This window comes from Brachyhypopomus gauderio, chromosome 4, assembly GCF_052324685.1.
Source record: "Brachyhypopomus gauderio isolate BG-103 chromosome 4, BGAUD_0.2, whole genome shotgun sequence".
Classification (NCBI taxonomy): Eukaryota; Metazoa; Chordata; class Actinopteri; order Gymnotiformes; family Hypopomidae; genus Brachyhypopomus; species Brachyhypopomus gauderio.
In genome coordinates this window covers 1,880,817-1,902,479 of record NC_135214.1, presented here as the reverse complement: position 1 = coordinate 1,902,479, position 21,663 = coordinate 1,880,817, and the positions used below count along the sequence as shown (strand labels likewise).

Below are 21,663 nucleotides of genomic sequence, written 5' to 3'. Positions count from 1 at the left end.
TGTGCATGTGTGTGTGTGCATGTCCATTGAGTGGGCTTTTCTTTTGCTGTGAACCTCCTCATCGTTATGCAACTCACAGAGTGAGAGACTCACTCTGGACAGGACAGCAAAGTGATTGGGAAAACACACACACACACACTCTCACACACACCACATACACATACGCACGCACACACACACACACACACACACACACACACACACACACACACACACACACACACACACACACACACACACACACACACCTTACTTTAGGCTTCTATTCTGAGTTAACTGTCACACCCCCATAGACACACGCCCACACTATCCCACCCTTCCTATACACACACACACATACACACACACACAAAATTGGACTTTCTCTGAAAGTCAGAAACTTTGTGTATGACGAATTGCTTCAGGTAATTCATTATTTAAATATAATTCATTTACCTTTTAGTTTTATATAAATAAATATCTATCTATCTATCTATCTATCTATCTATCTATCTATCTATCTATCTATCTATCTATCTATCTATATATATATATATATATATATATATATATATATATATATAGAGAGAGAGAGAGAGAGAGAGAGAGAGAGAGAGATCTTTCTTTAATCAACGTGAAGTGTTTGCTTACACAGCTGTTGAAGGACCTCTGTCCAAAATCTCCCTGTTTCTCTGGAAACTTTGTGTACTCCACTACAATTTTTAGTATATACTGTTTATATATATTTTACCCTAAGAGCACTACTGTTACCTAGAATTGGATTTGTGTGTGTGTGTGTGTGTGTGTGTGTGTGTGTGTGTGTGTGTGTGTGTGTGTGCGTGCGTGCGTGTGTGTGCGTGTGTGTGTGTGTGTGTGTGTGTGTGTGTGTGTGTGTGTGTGTGTGTGTGTGTAAATCTGAAGAAGATTCCAGTATATATGTATTTCATTGTGTCTAACAGCAAGCAGCTTCTGGCCTGAATATGTGGACCCAATGTTTATCTTGGACATTACTACTGAGTCCTGGGCCAATCTCAGCATTTGTCTTCTAGAACGTAACCAAGCGGCAGCAGTTGTGAGGACATGATGATAGGGACAGGGATAGGACAATCAACCCGCTGGGTTATATGAGAGACTAGATGTCTGAGCCTCATTGCTGGTCAGTGTTTGGTCTTCGTGATTGGCTGTTCTCAGAGTCAAGGAGCACCGGCTCAGCTTAAAGCCTACAGCTAGGACAGACGCTGGCAGTGCAGATCCTTTTTCCAGGCCACTGCATACTGAAATAAAAATGTTACCAGAAAGACAGGATTAGGATTTATTCATCTTTGAAGATTTCAAAACATGTCAATCATAGGTATAATTGAAGGTTTTGAAGGAGACACTTTTCAGTAGGAGTGTTATTAGTCCTGAGAACCTTCTTAATATGGTGTTCCACTATATTAGTCCTGAGAACCTTCTTAATATGGTGTTTTATTATATTACCATATGGGAATTTGATAACAAGCTTTGAAAAAGCTTGTTTTTTAGGAGAGGGTTTGCATTTGTATTTGTACTTAATCATTTACTATTAAAGGCACCAAACATTAGGTGATATGTAAACCTGGTGCATCAATAGCATCAGTAGCACCCTGTTCTGTTTATTTAATTTTCTTATAACTGAACAGAAAATTCCTTCATGTATGACATCTTATCATAATAAAAATGTGATGCTGTTTTCCAATACTGTGTGTGTTTGCTAGCTCTTTGACCAATTATTACTTCAGAGCAGGGGCGAGGCTAGGGTATTTTTAGTGGTGCTAGAGCACCACCGTGAAGTTGCTCAGCACCCCCTGGCTCAACAAATTTTTTAAATATTATATTATGCAAAAACCTTGCTCTGCACCTGCGCAATACTTTGGTATTGTGCCTCTGTGAGCACTGGGGGCTGGGCACCCCTAAAGACCAGATCCTAAAATCGCCCCTGCTTCAGAGTAAACAGAAAGCCACGTGAGAAGCCCAGTTACCTCTCTTACGTCATAGCAAGTGCTGAAAAGTTTTTCACACCGTGTTAGAGAGCTGTTGCTGTCATTTGGTATCACATATGTGACACTCTTAACCAGCAAATTTCTAAATCTTGTGTTTTTTTATGTGACATTTGTACTGTCCTTATTGTATACCACGATAGAATTTTAAAACATGTTCGACTAACTTTTCAATTAAAATAAAAATATATGCACATATATTGCAAAATTCCCCTGAACGAGGTCGACTCAAAATTTCTGATGTTTCTCAGCACGCGCTGGTCTGTGATGTTTATTGAGTGCGCGTTGCGGACTTTAGGACCAAGAAGACTTCTTCATCAGCGCGCGAGCTGTGTGCGCGTACATATCGCATCTTGCAGGAAAATCCCACAGGAGCTCGCGCTACCGGATACCTGAGAATTCTCGAATCATTTCTCCTTACAGCCCGGCGACTCCAGAGCGCGCGGGCTCGCGCGTGAGCCTCAGCACCGCGGTGCAAGAAACTAAGCGAACATCACTTGGAATAGAGCTGCGCCTCAGTCATGGGTCCACCATAAATAGCCCACCTTTCAGTTCTTACTTGCCTATTCTTATATGATAAGTCATAGTCATTGAATGCAGCTGCCGAGAATAAAAGAAACCAGTTTTCTTATTTGACGACTACGCCGTAACGGGACGTTTACGTTGGAATTAACGGTCTCCTGTTTGGATGGATGATTTTGGTCTCTTGTTTCCTCGGTTGTGTGAGTGATGTCTGGGGAGCCCGTTTTGCCGTGATGTACATGAGTGCAGATACCGAGTCTCGTATCGTTTGACCGCTGCAGGCGGACAGATCTGGTGAAGAGCTGACGGTAAGCCAAGCTGTCATGTCCGTGATAAAGTTTGAAGTGTTTTCTTAGAAGAGGTGATGCGGGGGTGGAGGGTTGATTCGTTCCCAGTGCGACTCATGTGCGTGTAAAGTTGCCAATATAATAATCCAGCATGAACAGGGTATTTATTCCTGACACCTGTGAATGAAGAAAATACATGTTTGGGTGTGAAGGACTTGGATGGGGTCTGTAGCAGCAGTGTCTCGGGTAGATTGATATTTTCACACACAATTTGAGCGTCGTTCGCTTCACATCCCTTCAGTAATCGCATAAGTGGTCGTGCCGTGACGAGTAATTGTGATTTATTTCAAGTAAAATGCGTCTTACGTGAATTCCAATTGGGAAATAATATCCGAGAAAAAAAATGACACTTGTGGTCATTTTCGCCTTATCCCGCCTCTATGCTTAGCGTATTTGTTCGTATAATAATATTAGAAGGTGATAAAAGTGAATTTGAGAGCACACGATAACCAGAATGTGTTTAGTGTGGCTTTTCCTGAGACAGTCTCAGAAGTGCAGTGATGCGGCGTTGGCAAGAGTTGAACCTGCTGTGATGGCACGAGCTGCACATGCACATTGCAGTCACTGTCTTTTCACAGGGACCGCAACAGAGAGAGAGAGAGAGAGAGAGATGGTGAGAGAGAGAGAGAAAGAGAGAGAGAGAGATGGTCCGTTGCATGGTCCTGGAGCCCGTGCGTGGGATCGCATTCCACGGGGAGCAAAATGTGCTTTTGGGGAAACGCGCCGGCTGTAGCGCAAAACACGAGGATAAGACTTGTGAGAGATGAAGATCGTATTTCTGCAGCAACTAATGCGCAGTCACCCCCCCCCCCCCCCCCCCCCACCACCACCACCACCCCCGCGCACCCACCACGAAACTCACCAATCGCCTAACTATCAGCAGACAATATTACGAGTATTACGACAGGTGCCGTTTTGAAAACATCTCTGAATCAACATACCATTTTTAGGGTATGCGGGCAGATACCCCATTAAAACCCAACCCAGTGGTAAACAGGGAGCTTTATCAAATTGGTTTTGACAGCGTAATTGACTCCTCTTACTGGAAGTGTCAGTCAGGCTGAGAAAATGGAGCGCCCCCCCCCCCTCCTCTCCTCCCGTGGGCTGCGTGTTGTGTGCGCTTGCGGAGAGGAACGCGGCCGATCCCGCTGCGCCTTCGTGTTGTGTCGCTACAGTATCCGCCCGGGGTCGGTTTGGACATCGGCCACTTTTCCAGTCTCAGCCCTCTCGATACGGAACACTCGAAGAGCTCTCACTAGTACAAACCATCACTAGCGGCGGTAGGATGCCCTATTAACAAACTGAGCGTCTAGCAGTGTTTGCCAGCTTGTAGGATATTTCCGGATTCCTCTATAAAGGTAATGGATAGCCGTGAATAAAACCATTTTTTATGTTATTATTATAATTCTTATCACTTTTATTATGATTAGTAGTAGTAAAAGCAGTAGTTATTGCAGTACTACTACTAGTAGTAATAGTAACAACAACAGTAATAATAATAATAATAATAATAATAATAATAATAATAATAATAATTAAAGCATAGTAAAGACTGTACCTGCAGATCTTTTTGCATTTTGTGCTGAACAAGCGTTTCATTTCTGCAGTTGATATAATTTGAGTAAGTAAAACAGTGTCCGTCTAATCTTGTTTAAAAGTTGAAGTTGTCCTTGCAGTTCCAAACATGGTTACCGGGCCGGTGTTGGTGTGGAGCCACCAGTCAAGACGCTGGTGTCCAAGCTCGTCATCCTGTGAATCCACTCCGCCCCTTTCAAACATATACCCAGTCTTCTCATGTCTGTTACTGATGATTTTGGCATTATTTTGAGATTCAGCGTAGGCTGAGTGCCCAGGCTGTATCGTCTGGCGATGGGAAAATGGCAAAGCTCAAAACACGAGAGGGACACTCTGCTGTACTCCGATGGATGTTGTCTTCATAACTCAGGCATATGCAAGTCCCCGATCCTTAATCTTATTTGGCAGACCAAGAGGAGCCTTCATTTTGGAGTCACAGGGTTGTGCATATGAGGCATTGTCTTATGTAACTTGGTCTATGCTAATGGCTAGCATAAATCTTCAAGCCCAAAATGAGGGTAAGAAGACTAAAAGGTTTCTCATCAGGAACTCACATGGAACCATATTGGGATAATACTGAACAAATGGCAAAGAATCATCACGGACGCACAAACGTTTGCTTGTAAGACATTAGTGTCTTATAATCAAGGACAAGGCCAGGTGCTGTGAAATCCCAGAAAAGCTGAATAATAAAGGCAGTGTTTGGTCATGGCAGGCCTGTGGTAATAGAAAGGCATGGCATCTGATTACATCACGCACATTTAACACTAAATCAAACCCAGCTCCGGTCTTGCTATCACGGCCGGCTCCACGAAAAATGTTTTTCTAAATCCAGATCCGAGATAGCAAAAGATGGCAATCTTCTTTCTAATCCCCAACCAGCTTCTTTCTCCTGCGAAACGATTACGGCATAATTCTTGCGTCAATAGGCGCATAAGGCACAGAACGTGTTGTGTGTGCAGTTTGGAGCCTGTGGGCCTCACGTGGATGCATAGTAGCTTGATACTCAGATCCAGGAGAGCAAACGTACTGAGCAGTGAGGCCTGTCTCACTCAGCGCTCGAGTTTGTCAAACATTGGGTGTTACACGTTTCGCAAAGGCACAAGTTCTGCAACAGGCATCCTTCAACGTGCAGCTCCGCCTTAGTATTCATTTGTCATTGGAAAAGATACTCACAGCCAAGCCGTGAGCTACGGCGAGCCGGAGGAGACGGCACACTTCATAAAACGAGACGTGAAGGTGCCGTCGTTTGCGAGCTAGACAAACAAAGCAGCAGTGTGACCACAGGACTTTTGTGCACTAGCACAAGTTGTCATTGGATTGTCTAATTGTTTTAACTAAATAAGAGTCTGTTTAACTTTGCCAGTGGAAGCAAACGCTGATTTGAATGCTTCCCTACCGTGAAGACACGCCTAGTGTGCATGTTGTTTAAAGATGTTGTTTAAAGATGCCTCTTGCTTTTTTTTGGCTTCAAGGAAATGATCAGACACATAGAGAATGAATATGGGATCTAAGATAGAAGATGTATTTTAATTTGTAGTATGTTATAAGTTTATGGTACAGTAGGGTAATGGTTTGCAGATTGTTTCATGATTATTTATGATGAATTTGTCTGCCATAAACCTTTGGAGTTAATTCTAGTGTTTTTAAAGTTGTCCCCCATTTGTTCACTTGTTTTTTAATTGTTCTTTCCCCCTGCAATATTTTAATGTGACACTGAGTTCAAAAAGAAGCTATATAAATTATTATTATTATTATTACAGTTGACCTGCTGTTGTCTGTTCAGTGATGCAAATCCTGTATTGTGTTGCTAATTGTACATGTATTGAGGTAAAATTTCCAATACACAACATTGTCTGTGTGTGTGTGTGTGTGTGTGTGTGTGTGTGTGTGTGTGTGTGTGCGCATGCGCATGTACTTCTCTGCTCCATGTATGATAGACCTGTATTGCTTTTCATGGCTAATGAAACACACTCCTGAGACGAGGGGTTTCTGAGGGACCACTTTACTGTGTACAGTATCAATAATGTGCCTTTGTGAATGTATATGTGTGTGTGTGTGTGTGTGTGTGTGTGTGTCTGTGTGTGTGTGTATGTTTGCCCATGTGTGTGTATGTTTGCCCATGTGTTAGTACTGAGGGGAATATGTACTGGGGAAGCCTTCATTATACAGTTCATACTCCCACATCATTAAAGCCAAGAGAGACACACACAGAAAAAGACAGAGAGAGAGAAAGAGACAGAGAGAGATAGACAGACAGTAAGAGAGAGGAGCTCGATAGGTGAATGACTGAAACAATAAAGTAATTTCTTGCTGTCTTGTCGATAAAGAAGGTTGCTGTGAGTCTTGGTGAGCCTTCAGCTCTCTTGTTAGCTCTTGACTGGGTAATGAGGGCATCCTGCAGTGGAGTGGAGTAAGCGTGGAAATGGGCACCGCCCAGGGGCCCATCGATCGGCCCTTGAGAACAATAGTTATTGATTGGCAATAAGAGAAGAAAAGACATTGATTAGATGTCTGTAGTAAGAAATGGGAATACTATATCTCTTGCATCAGGAGACAAGTTCCTGTAGGGAAACCCAGTTTGGAAACTGGAAGTGGTACAACCTTGATCTGATGTGTGTGTGTGTGTGTGTGTGTGTGTGTGTGTGTGTGTGTGTGTGTGTGTGTGTGTGTGTGTGTGTGTGTGTGTGTGTGTGTGTGTGTGTGTTTGTTCATGTATGTGTATACTTGTGTATGTTTTTGTTGTAATGGTGGACGAAATCTTGTTTTACACTCTGCTTGGCTTCTTGCCTGTCAATTACTGAGAACTCACTCAAGGAATCTCTCTTTGATTCTGTCCGAGCACAATATGTGTTTCTTATACCCACAAATATAGCCAAGCCCATAGTCCTGATTGCATACACATGCTGACTCATACCGCACTGCTCTGGGTACTCGATGAAGCCGATCAGTTTGGAAGGATTTGGGCTTGGGCCGGCCTGTCACTCTGTCTTTAACTGAGAGCTGACAGACTGTCAGAAACCCAGAATAATGTCTCCTGAATAATGCTGAATCCTGCTTGTGTGCCTGTGTGTGTGTGTGTGTGTGTGTGTGTGTTTACTGATCTAAAGAATTCTTTATAAATATTAACTATACCAAACACATATGGAATACATATACACCGTATATATTCTTAAAAGTAATGGCGTTTTTTGTTTTGAAAGAAGTGTTTTGACAGATGTCAAATGTAGTCGTGTAGCTAAGTTCTGAAGAGCTCAGCTCCTGTTTTATGCTTGATTATACTCCAGTGATGAGTACTGTATATACACATGTCCATGCCCAACATTTCTTTGTGTATTTCTGATATCTCACAGTGGCACAATGGTTACAAATGTTACCTAAAAGCTCAAATGTCACTCAGCCTGTTGATCCCTGAGTGTACGTCTCTTCATTAGACTGGATGTTGTAGGACACTTAACAGCTGACCTTACTTGGCAACGCATTATGTAAATGATAGAGATGTTAAACTCAAATATATACACAATAATAAAACCTTTTTGGAAGATTCTTTGGATAGCAATTTTCAGAGACCTTGTACTGACCTTTCAAATTAATAAACTGAACAATTCACTCCACTATGAAAGAAAGTTGCATTTTCCAGCAAACAAAATTGCATAACAAAACTAACTAGTGAAGACTATTATACTACGGTAAAATCTATAAGAAGTAACACAACTTCACAGCCTTCCACACTGGCTCAGAGTTATGTGAGCAATTCTATTCCTAAAGTTTTTGGGATTCCATTGTGAGAATTACCAGCTCTCAGACCTTTTAATCTAGACTCATTAACACACCTATTAACAAAATATATTAAACCAAGCCAGCAGACTGGCTTACTTTAGAAAAAAGAAAAGCCTAGTCTTGTGCTTTGTGATTGGACGGGCACTGTGTTCCGTGGGGCAGGAACTCTGGGTCGCAGCAGCGCTTGGCTTAGCTTGCTCCCCGCCCCCCGCGGCCAACCAGATGAGCAGCTTTGGTTCTGGCTGCCTGTGGCCCAGCCTTCTCCACACAGGCTCCGCCTCCCCATCTACCTGAGGTCGCCAGGTCCCTTCGGCCCTTTCCAAGGGGAGCTGTTGCTGCTGCCCTGGACGGCGCTTCCATTGGCCTGGTCGCCACATATGGGGGGAACCAAGGACCGGAGGCAGATTCTGCACCTCTAAAACCGGGTCTTGTGGCGCTGAGCCCAGAAGGAGCTGACCATCTGGAATCGCCTCAATGTTCTGTAGATAAGTCACACCTGCAGCCTTGGGAGACACCAGATGCACTCCTGCTACTAAAACCAGCCTAGAGTGGGACCCACACACCACATTCCCCTTGTTTACCCATGTTTTGGCTTGTTTGCTTGGTCATTGTCTGCATCAAAAAAAATCTGAGTGACATCCAAAGTGCTGTGAGCCCACAAAAAGATAAATGAATGCAATGTAGATGAAACACAGTATCGTCATTATTTAGCACTGATGAAAATACACCCATGGCTAGAGAGTGCTGCAGGATTTCAGAAGAAGTCATCTTCATTAAGCAAATGAAAGTGAATGAGCCAAAGTGCAACTTCTGATGTAAACGTTCTGAGCGTGACGTCGTCATGTACAGCGCTGAGCTGTGAGTCATAAAATTACTATAGAGCATCATGACATCTATTGATAACTAAATACAGAACAAAAATACCTTCAGTGCTGACGGTATGTAACTACAGATGTTCGGTGCAGAACCTATAGAATATTTAAAGATTCGGCATTTGATCACATGAGACTCAGTAACTGCAGGTGTGACACAAGTGACAGATTTTTCCTAAACTCATTTGCAGAATTGAGAGAATTTTCATACATCTGATACATCTGAGATGGAGTCTGGGAGATGTATTAAGGATAAAACGGCATATGTTAATTACTTAAATCATGTTCTGGTTATGTATAACACCTGAGAACTTGGGTGGGGATGAGAAATGAATTTAGCCTAATTGTTTTATTTGAAGCACTATCATTCCTAGATGAGGGTGACCCATGATTTATTTATATCCAGATGTGCACAGTGTGTGTGAGTGATTGTGTACGTGTGTGTGTGTGCGCGCGCGTGTGTGTGTGTGGTCTTGGTATGCACTATACATATGGCCTTGGTTACCCTGACATTTCAATCACTGCTGTAGTTACACATCTCATTGGTCCTCTCAGGTCCCAGAGGGTTACCTGCGGACATGTCTAATTGGCTGGTGGAAGTGTGACAGTTCTGCTATGGTTAGGGAGTGTGTTAAAATAGCTGCACACACACAGGTCCTTTTCACAATCTGGAGCATGTGAGTGGTAAATAACCTCATTGTCCAAGAATCCTTGTTGTAATTATTGATTAGCATTTACTTACAGCACCCTGCAGCCACTTTGGAAGGTAAGGTGTGTGTGTTCACTGTCCCTCTGTGTTTTTAGAAAGGATTTCACCTGATTTGTGTCTGTTTTATCAGCTAATGGCATCTTCAATATTTCCCAAATATATGAAGAAAAAATGATAGATGTTAGATTTCTAACAGCTACAGGTTTACCACTTCACCAGGATGTTCACTTCAAAGCATGAACATCTCATAGGAATTCATTGTGTGTGTGTGTGTGTGTGTGTGTGTGTGTGTGTGTGTGTGTGTGTGTGTGTGTGTGTGTGTGTGTGTGTGTGTGTGTGTGTGTGTGTTGGCGGCGGCGGTGGGGGGTTGTGTTATAAATGGCTTTATTGACGGAATTCAGCCGGTGTTCCTGGGGTGAATCTAGGACATTGGCCACACACACACACGTACACACACACACACACACACACACACACACACACACACACACGTACACACACACACACACACACACATACACACACACACACACACACACACACACACACACACACGTACACACACACACACGCACACACACACACACACACACACACACACACGTACACACACACACACACACACACACACACGTACACACGTACACACACACACACACACACACACACGTACACACACACACACACACACACACACACACACACACACACACACACACAGCCGTTCACTTGAACAGGACAGAATCACCCCATGACTTAGAGTGAGGACTCTATTGGAAAAGAAGCGTAGTGAGTGGAAGCTGTGTGTGGCACGAGGCCGACATGGAGACTGCTGCAGTGCGGCTCACGACCCGATCGGTGTTGGACACAGCGGTCCAGAGTGGTGGCCGACGGCCTGCCAGCGCCTCACTCTCACTCTCACTCCCAGTCCTTTCCCATATAACAGGATTTCCTGTGGCCTCTTCACCTCTTCACCCCTCTTCAAACCCCCCCCCTCTTCCTTCATGTTTGCTTTCCTTATTACATTTTTTTCCTGTTGTGTTCTCTTGGTTTCTGTCAGACGGGCACCTGCGTGTGTGTGAGTGTGTTTGGATAAAGGTGGAAAGTGGAGCAATGGGGTAGACATCTCTAAATAATTAATCAACATCAATACAGCAGTGCACTGAGGAGCACACCCAGGGGTCACTTCTTATCTCGATCAGTGAAGTGTGAAGAGGGTGACTGGTTCATACACACACACACACACACATAACATGCATACACATGCACACACGTATACATGCACGCACACACACACACACATGCACACACACAAACGCATGCACACACACACACACACACACACATGCACACACACAAACGCATGCACACACACAAACGCATGCACACACACAAGTATGCACGCAAACACACATGCACACACACATGCACATGCACACACACATGCACACACACACACACACACGCGCACACACACACACACACACATGCACATGCACACATACACAAGTCTCACGTATGTGTGTGTGATTTACCGAATACATGTAAATCATTAGTGCAGAAGGCATCACATCTTATAACGCTACTACTGATGAGGATTTTGCAGAGTTTGCCATTTTGATCAGTCATACAATCTGAACCTGTGAGTAAATGACTGGGCTTGTGGAACGTCTCTGTCTTCCTTTGACACTTATTGTGTTGTGAATCGTGCATGAGAGCTGGGGGTCAGTGGCGACCAACCCAGGCGCTCGCCACACCAGCAGACGGGAGGGATTGTGCAGATTTAATGTTTGCATCTGATTTATGAACATTTTATAATGAGCATTGAAATGCAAAACAATTGTTTGTGGCAGTAGTTGTTAGCTGCAGTTCTGGGGAGAAGTTCTTCTCAGAGCCCTGGGTTTTCTCCTGATGGGCTTGCTAATTAGCTAAAGAGTTGGACCAGGTTTGTTAGATGCAGGGAACACATTAAATGTGCAGTATAGGGGTCCCCAAGGACGGCTGTTGAGAAACGCTGGCCTATAAAAACTGTAATTCTATCACTTTCAGTTTTTGTTTAACCCTGCATTCTCTGCTCTACGGTATGTGTTCGCACACACACTTACATGCTCCTTGCACACACACACACACACACACACACACACACACACACACACACACACACACACACACACACACACACACACACACACACACACACACACACACACACACACACACACACACACACTTTGTTAGCCTGTAGCAGTGTTAGCAGTGATATTTAGCAGATTGGGGCATGCTTTTGGCTGACATTGGGGAGCTGGAAGAGGTTCAATAAATAATGTAGGCCACCAAAAGGCTCTCATATTCACTCTTAGCCTGTGTATGTTAGATGCTCTTTTCCTCTCTGGGTCTTTCTGGGTCCGTCTCTCCCCCTGATTCCATCGGCCCCTGTGGAGGTGCATATAGATTGCTCTCAATACAGATGCCGTCTGCTGCTCCATGGTCTCTGCTCTGAGCGTCTGATTGTCCTTGGGTATACATGCGTATATGTTTCGATGTGTGTGTGTGTGTGTGTGTGTGTGTGTGTGTGTGTGTGTGTGTGTGTGTGTGTGTGTGTGTGTGTGTGTGTGTGTGTGTGTGCTCATAATGTAGCGGCATTCCTCCAGAGGCACTGTTCTACTTACTGCATGGTAAATGTGTTCTCTGTCAGGCTTGGGGCTGTGGAGAGTTTAAATTGGATTAACTCATAAAATCACCACATCAATCATCCACAGCTGTGCCTGCCAACATGCATGTGTGCGTGTGTGTATATATGTCTGGGTGTTTATTTGTCTAGGTATGTTCATAGTGTCTCCTTTGGCCTGATATTCTGGCAGAGGCGTGTGTGGTTTACATCCTTTTCTCTTGGCGCACGTGATCAGTTAACTAATTATTTTAAAAAAATGTCATCTATAGGGTAAATATTCTATCAGCACTGACTTTTTGGCATCCTTATTCAACACATTTTCTGAAATTGAACCAAAAATAAAATAAACCCTTCCCTCGTTTGTTAGATTTGATTTATAACCCAGGTATGGTGAGTTAGCATTTTACTTAGAAAATGTAATTTAAAAATGTAAACTAGGGCTTGTACAGAATAATGAAGCTATTGCTTGCAGCTGAGACGAGAACAACAGCTGAAAGGTTCACCACACTGTGTCTCTATAGGACACATCTGGGCCCAAAAGTGCTTGTGTGTCTCTATAGGACACATCTGGGCCCAAAAGTGCTTGTGTGTCTCTATAGGACACATCTGGGCCCAAAAGTGCTTGTGTGTCTCTATAGGACACATCTGGGCCCAAAAGTGCTTGTGTGTCTCTATAGGATACATCTGGGCCCAAAAGTGCTTGTGTGTCTCTATAGGATACATCTGGGCCCAAAAGTGCTTGTGTGTCTCTATAGGACACATCTGGGCCCAAAAGTGCTTGTGTGTCTCTATAGGACACATCTGGGCCCAAAAGTGCTTGTGTGTCTCTATAGGATACATCTGGGCCCAAAAGTGCTTGTGTGTCTCTATAGGACACATCTGGGCCCAAAAGTGCTTGTGTGTCTCTATAGGACACATCTGGGCCCAAAAGTGCTTGTGTGTCTCTATAGGATACATCTGGGCCCAAAAGTGCTTGTGTGTCTCTATAGGACACATCTGGGCCCAAAAGTGCTTGTGTGTCTCTATAGGACACATCTGGGCCCAAAAGTGCTTGTGTGTCTCTATAGGACACATCTGGGCCCAAAAGTGCTTGTGTGTCTCTATAGGAAACATCTGGGCCCAAATTTGCTTGTTTTTGGAGTTTTGGAGTCCCTAAATAAAATGCTTTCATAATTTGGAAATAAAAATATGTGAGTGCAAAAGTATTTCACAAACACAAACTCTGAAGACCAGAGTAAAAAAAAAGCTTTTTTAAAAAGCTTTAAAAATGTGAAGATCAGGACATGGTGGTTAGCAGTGGTTGATTATTATTTCTTTGTTTTGTTTCTTACATTACCTTTATTTTTTGTGACGGGCAGGGAGTGCAAAATAAAATGGAAGCGATCACGCCAAGTTTCAGGGAAAATGGAGGTTTTAATGAATAAAGTGAGCAAACCAAAAACCCGTGACAAGATCCAAATTAACAATACAATGACCAGCAGTCAACTGGTACAAAGACAAGACATATATAGACAAACAAACGACCGTCAGGTGAGGCGGATCATAGGCCCCGCCCACCTGAGGGACGAACACGCAACAACAACAAAACAACTGCCATTGTGGACGGGGGCGACCAGCAGGGGGCCCGCCGTACCATGACACCTTTACCTTTTGTGTGGTGAGTGAGTAACTATAAGCCTTTTAAAGACCACATGCTAGAGAGAGAGAGCATGTGGTCTAGAGAGAGAGAGAGAGAGAGAGAGAGAGTGAGAGAGAGAGAGAGAGAGAGCAATACATAAATCCAATAAAGTTCTAAAAGTTCCTAAACAATCTGCTCTTTCAGTTTTCTTTTGTTTGAAACGTGTCTGGGGAAAGAGGCTATGAGGAGCATTCTGTCCTGAAATGCATGAACATCTGGATCTTGTTCAGTTTGGATCATATGCTTGTGGAACCGAGTTGAGAAAACAGAAGCCTTCTTTCCAGCCAAGGTACCCAGCAAAGTCGTTTACCTTCTCTCTAACCCATGATGAGAAAAGCTGCTTCACTCTGTCAAACAAAGCCGCGTGGGTGAACTACGTCAGGAACAGGAAATAAACCTGTCAGCTTTTTGCCAGACTCAATTGCTAGAATACTAGAATACTATCACTGACTCGTACTTGATTGGGTGGGTAAATGTTTGACAGAAATGCATATAAAATTATGAATAGTGCCACTTTGCAAAAAGGGAGAAAATGTTTTGATAAATAAGTACAACATCTTTTCTTAAGGTTTGGTCTTTAGATCAGGACTACTGCTTTTCAATTCAATTCAATGTAGATCAATTCAGTTCAGCTTTGTTTTACTCATATAGAACTTTTTCAGTAGCCAAAAGCAGCTTTACATAAATTTAATGTAAAAACAATCTAACCCTTATTGAGCAAGCAGAGGATGACGTAACCTTTAGTTCCCTGATGAAGACACGATGAAGAAATCTTGATATCCAGCCAATGTTCTGATGGAGATAGCATTCTGGGCAGGATTCTGATTAGCACTTTTCTGTGCTGTGTGCCCTTTTTCCAAATCAGAGCAAAGCAAACATACATTTAATAAAACACACACATTCCCCAGCTTATTACAGAACGTGGAGGTGCCAATTTCATTGGATGTTGACAATAAATGTATGCTGTGCAATTAATTTATATCTGTGCAGCCACAGTATTTATTCGGTATGATATACTGTCAACTGCTCATCTAATAATTGCAAGAAACCAATAGAGGAGCCAATGAGGTTGTTGACAGAGGGTTTTGAATGTAATCCTGATTTTTACAGTTATGGCAACCACATGCATGATTGTGACTGTGCAAAGTAGTACAAATTGTCAAATATAATACAAATGATAATGATAAAATATTTAATATAGTCTTTCCCACAGACTATATTTCATGGCAATATATCTAATGTATATTTTAAAAAATCATTTTAGATCTTAGTTATGGTTAATATTCAAGATTGTCTTTTTAGTTAAATGTGGCTAGATACCCAACAGAGGTGGACATTCCAGGTTCAGAAAGTAAAAGTCAAACTCACCAAGATTTTGCTCAGGCTTACTGGATTGTGTCGATTCCACTAATTTTACCTGCTGGCACTAATTAGAAAATCCAGCAAGGTTGAAAAAAATCCTGGGAAGGTGTTTTACTTTCTCAACCTGGAATGTGGGCATCTTGTGTGGCCCATGAGTTATATATATATATGCAATAACATGATCAGTTGGGAGAGTAGATGTAAAGTACCAATGTAGAGAAAACAAAAGGAACTCAAAAAAATCGTGAATACAGCAAACAGCTTCTCATTTTTTAAAATTATTTAATTCTGAGTATTATTAGAGCCCTCAAATGCTGAAACACTTGCAATTATAACTTGAATTAAATTAACATTTTTCCACTTATGGTTACCCAAAGGCCGACTCTAAATTGTGATTGCGTTGACTGCAGCTGCTTTTCAATTATTTTTTCCTAGAGCAATGCAGTGATTTGTCCTAGAGGAATGCAGTGATTTTGATTTTTTAAGCCCATGCAACAGACCTGCATATACAGCTGCAAATTACTTGGCATTCTTTCCAAACACAGAAGCCAATAACTTGGTGCCAAATGGTAGAAATATCCAAGGAAATGGATACGAAAAGTTGGGTTTGAAATAAGAACTAGAGAGATAGAGAGAGATGGAGAATAATGGAAAGAATCTGGATGCTTCCTTTATGCTGTGGTAATATGGTGGGGAAGGTGACCACAGCGATCGTGTAGGTGATTTGCAGTATTTAGGACCTGCCACATCTAATTCAGTGTTGTAAATTGCAACATGCACAAAAAGGTGAGTATTCATCAAAAAATTACATTTCACAACCTACTTAATATGACTGCATTATGTAAATCAAACCAAAAGAGGTATTGGTGTCTCACATTCCTAATATTTCATATATGTAGCTTATATTTTGAAAAGTTTTGACAAAATCTTTATTCTGAAGAAATATTATTAAAAAAAATTATTTTAGTTATTTTAGATCGATGTTTTAGATTGAATGTGTAATGCATGTGTTAGGATTTCACACTGGCTCACACATGTAGATTTGTCTGAGATGCATTTTGTAGTTTATAGTTTCCTATGGACAGATGAGTTTTTGAAATGTTTGCATTACTGTTGAATCTAGATGCAGGTCTTAATGTTCACCTTGTGAAACTGCAGCACAGTATGTCGCCACACCAGTATCAACCTCCTGATGACTTTGCAACACAAAAACACACTCGCAGCTCCCTCAAAGTCCCCATGTCTGTCCATCCACACAGTCCTAATCAAGATCTGAACTGCAGGGCATGGTGTCATGGGTGGACAGGTTTGACATTCCGTGGGACAAAATGTCATACCATCTCAGGCCGGCAGCAGAAAAGCGTAAAGACCAGATCCATTGGACAGATGTCACATGATTAGGACCATAGTCGATTCTGTCCAAGAGAAATGTCCCGATCCCACACAACATGAATGTGCAGAAATAGCCACGTATATAATACAGACAAGCTCAAAAAGTTTTGCAGATGTGAATTAAGAGACTATGGATTTGTTAGGCTATGGATAATACTCCAATCTGTAGCAAATTAAAACTAGAGTGCATAATAGAAGTAGGAGTAACTCAAAAGCGAGTGAAAAGCAACTTCTGAGAAGTCGACCTGCGAAGATCACCTGTGCAAACGTGAACAATTACGGTTGCATCACTTCACATCCTGACGAACTTCCCGAGGGAGAGACTTGAGTCAAATCATCAAAAGAAAGAAGCAAAGCCAGAAGCAAAGCCGTAGGAGATCACGGATCTGGCAGGTGCATTGGTGATCACCATATCACTGCAGCGTGCAATCTGCAGCAACATATCAGTGGCTCTCCCACACCCATCATGCAGGACTTAGATGTCTTAAGACTCACAGGTATTGACCTTGAGGTCCGTTTGCAAGAGAGCTTCAGTAACAAGCACACATCTTTGGCCATATGGAACTCCACCATCAGTACTGGAAATAAAGGTCTTAACGCTCTCCCCATGGCACGATTCACTTTTCCTTGAAAGTGATGCATGTCTTCATTCTTCACTGAAGCCAATGTATGGCAATCTTGCCTTTAGTATAGTCCAAGATTATTTTGTGCATGTTTTGTTGTATGTTTGAATGTTGCAAATCACTGAGACTGACCGTGATGTTGTAATCCACCTCTCAGGCCATGGCCCCATGGATTATTTTACTATTTTTAAGTAGCCCTATGGTGAAATTCTGTGCCTACATAATATTGTAAAAATGAAATTGTTTGCTAAGTCACAACATTCTGGATTGAAGAAATGATCGATCTTTGTTGAGCGAAGAGTTGTGATTCATCCTGCACAATCTCTCTAACAGCGCTTGAAACATTTTTGGAATTTATTTTTGTTTTCAACATAGAATACCAAAAGGAAGCTACCTTAATTCTTGAATTTTTCAAAGGAACATTTTCAGTAACTTAATAATGTCAGGAAGGAGAATTGATTTGTTTGAGTTTAAACTGTAATGATGGTCACATGTTTGAACTTATTCACAGTGCCCATTCCTTTTTTAGTAATGAATTATTATTGGTTAATGGCTCCCGTGATGGACTGCGATGTGATCTATATTCATGTTACTTCACACGTGTTGTCAGAATAAACCACAGAAACAGAAAGAAGTTGATGAAGATGAGATCTGCTCTGAACTCTCTTGGGGAGATACCTACTAGAGATCTACTGCCATGCAGGTTTCCAACACACCTGCTTCTCATATGCTACTGAAGGCCTTGGCTAACTGGATCAGGTGTGGTAGATTATAGTCTGAACTCGGCAGGGTGATAGATCTCCAGAACAGAAGCTGAGCAGACTTGGACAGAGATTGGCAACATGTAGTATACAGACAGAATTGTTTCAAATCCTAAAATAATTGTTTTGAATGATTTTTTTTTTCTTTCTTCTAAGTAGCGAATGCTTCTTCAAGATTTAGTTCTTGGAAAGGCAATTACAATCTGACATAGTAAAAAAATTGTGTAATAGTCCTGCTTCTGTTTTTGTACTTTAAATATTAAGGTCTGCTGAGAGCTAATTCAAGTGTCTGGTTATTCATTAATCAAATCTACATTGCAATACAGTTTAACTTGGCCAATGTAGAGGAGAAAAAGAGTTAATTCAAGCCAATTTGCTAATATAAGTTTCTACCTAAAATTGTTTTAAGCAAATTTAATTCCTGATGTTATGATGTTTTAAAAATATAAAGCAGTAATTGATTTTTAGGATAAAGTAGGAAGCTAAATGTCATCTTATATATTGTGATTTGATCTGTGAAAAAGTGTCCAGTTCTTCAGAAAAGGGGACTGCGATTTAAGCCTTGTAGAAGCCACACTAGACTGGTGTTCAGGCCTTGTAGAAGCCACACTAGACTGGTGTTCAGGCCTTGTAGAAGCCACACTAGACTGGTGTTCAGGCCTTGTAGAAGCCACACTAGACTGGTGTTCAGGACTTGTAGAAGTCAAACTGGACTACAGCCTGTGTTCTTCACATCTCCTGTAGTTGGGTATCCTCTCCTCCGTCTAAAACACATGAAATTAAGTTGCACAATGATAATACTGATTCTGAAGTGTGGTAAAATGTGCATATCAACCTTTGATTACCTTGAGAACCCATTCAAAATCATGGGGGGGGGGGACCTTTACACATTTATATCTATTCCCAACAAGTTTTAGACAAGTTTCTTTTTTGCTCTGTAGCAGGACTCCTGTATTACATCATTAGCTCCAGCAGCCTTGGTGCCGAACAGCGATGCCGCGCCTGCCCGCCTGTCTGGGGGAGCGTTGTCCGTGCTCAGCCTCATCATGTGACTCAGGCATCCACACGACAGGCGGGGGAGGGGGCGCGTTGCTTACCTCCGCTACCAGGAACACAGCATGACACAGCAGAGGGTCTAAGCAGGTCTTTGATCAGACCCACGGCTTACAGACTCGTGTACAGAGCATGTTGACTCCTTGCGTGTCTTTGTCTGAGCCCTTCAGTATGGCAGATCTGAAAGCTCCCTCCCTGTCTTGCCTAAAATCCTTTAGGAAAGCAGATTTGTCTTTGAGTGGGGTTCTGTATGTTGGTGGAAATCTGACTAATATATAACGCAGTCTCTCTCTCTCTCCCTCTCCCCCGCAACCCCTCCTCCATCTCCATCTCTCCCTCTCTTTTTCTCTCTACATCTCTTCCTTCCTCTCTCTCTCTCCCTCACTCTCTCTTTCTCTCTCTCCCTCTCTCTGTGCAGGCTGGAGGAGGAGAAAATGACAGCTCTTATCCCTGTGCTGATTCTGCTCACTGGGGTCTCTGTGTCGTTGACTCTAAAGGTGGTGTCAAAAAGAGGCTCAGGTAGGCTACACCTGTGCCCACCTTCCTGTCAGTCATGTCTGGTACACCCACAATAGGGGAGTTAAGGAACAGTTACAGTTTCAAAGGTATTGCTGAAGGAGGTTTCTCTGGCAGTATTTAAGGATTAAATCTCCTTTTCTTAAATGAAGAATTACAGTAGAAAGTCACTGCATTCAGCTTTTCTATAAGACGTCTTTATGAGCGTCCTAACATTCCCAAGGTGACCTTAGAACATGGTAACAAGCTCTTACTTAAGAATATGGTTTTTATGCTCTAAAATATGAATAACTCTATTATGTGGTTACAAGGTTTTATTCTATAATTGCATATTTAAACATCTCTGTGAAAGTGCACGGTTGAAAGAACCTGTCTTCTGTAGTTCAAATGTTAAGCATTTGTGGTTTGGATTTTTATGCATATAAAATGAACTAGGTGTATCATTTGCTAGCTCCACAAACCAACAAAGTGTTGTGGGTTTTGATATAAAATGCATTTTGTCACGTGAAAAACCAAACTGTGTGTCACTCAGCATCTTTCTGCACTTCATTATCTGGAGAACATGGTGGTCTTGGCATTCATTTCATGCTCTTTTTCCCTCACACACACACACACACACACACACACACACACACACACACACACACACACACACACACACACACACACACACACACACACACACACACACACACACACACAGACATGCACAGATACATGTACACACACACACACACACATATACACACACAGACACATGTACACACACGCTCACACACACAACACACATACAGTACACACTGGCAACAGAGTAACACCTCTAACAGATGGCTGGTTCTTCTCTCTTCCAGACCTGTGCTTTTCTGCAAAGTTGTGTATGTGTTAGCATCTCTCTGTGAACACATTTCTGTGCTCCAAGCAGACACACTCTCTCAAATCCTAAGCACTCTTCCCCCCACTCACACACACAAACAAACACACACACTTACTCTCAGAATATCAAGGATCCCTCCAACAGGTCTTCAAAGACTCCTTTGTGCTGATTGGACAGGGTCATGCTCTGATTGGTTCTTTTTGTGACAAGAGGATGAAAAGTCATGCTCCGATTGGCTCTTTCATGGCAAGTTCTGAGGAAGTGAATCCGGCATGCATGGCAACCTCTATTTAGAGATTGAGGTGATGGAACGATTCTCAGGCACATCTTAAAGAAGTTGTGCAGCTAATAGGAAAAAAGAGGCAAGATGACTAGCTGCACCACACACACTCCTCAACCACACACACTCCTCAACCACACACACTCCCCAACTACACACACTCTCCAACTACACACACTCCTCAACCACACACACTCCCCAACTACACACACTCTCCAACTACACACACTCCTCAACCACACACACTCCCCAACTACACACACTCCTCAACCACACACACTCCTCAACCACACACACTCCCCAACTACACACACTCCTCAACCACACACACTCCTCAACTACACACACTCCTCAACTACACACACTCCTCAACCACACACACTCCTCAACCACACACACTCCTCAACCACACACACTCCTCAACCACACACACTCCCCAACTACACACACTCCTCAACCACACACACTCCTCAACCACACACACTCCCCAACTACACACACTCCTCAACCACACACACTCGCCAGCCACACACACTCCTCAACTACACACACTCCTCAACCACACACACTCCTCAACTACACACACTCCCCAACTACACACACTCCCCAACCACACACACTCCTCAACCACACACACTCCTCAACTACACA

At 42.6% G+C, this 21,663-nt stretch overlaps 1 protein-coding gene across 3 annotated transcripts in view; it reads left to right on the top strand.

Moving 5' to 3' along the window:
- Positions 1 to 2,348: 2,348 nt before the first annotated feature.
- il1rapl1a (interleukin 1 receptor accessory protein-like 1a) overlaps positions 2,349 to 21,663 on the top strand; it is a 68,027-nt gene continuing 48,712 nt past the window's right edge. For all 3 annotated transcript variants that reach the window (XM_077001407.1, XM_077001406.1, XM_077001405.1), the window contains exons 1-2: positions 2,349 to 2,827; positions 19,761 to 19,861. In XM_077001407.1, coding sequence (XP_076857522.1) covers positions 19,777 to 19,861 — 85 coding nt within the window. In that variant the 5' untranslated portion in view covers positions 2,349 to 2,827; positions 19,761 to 19,776. The remainder of the gene's footprint in view (positions 2,828 to 19,760; positions 19,862 to 21,663) is intronic.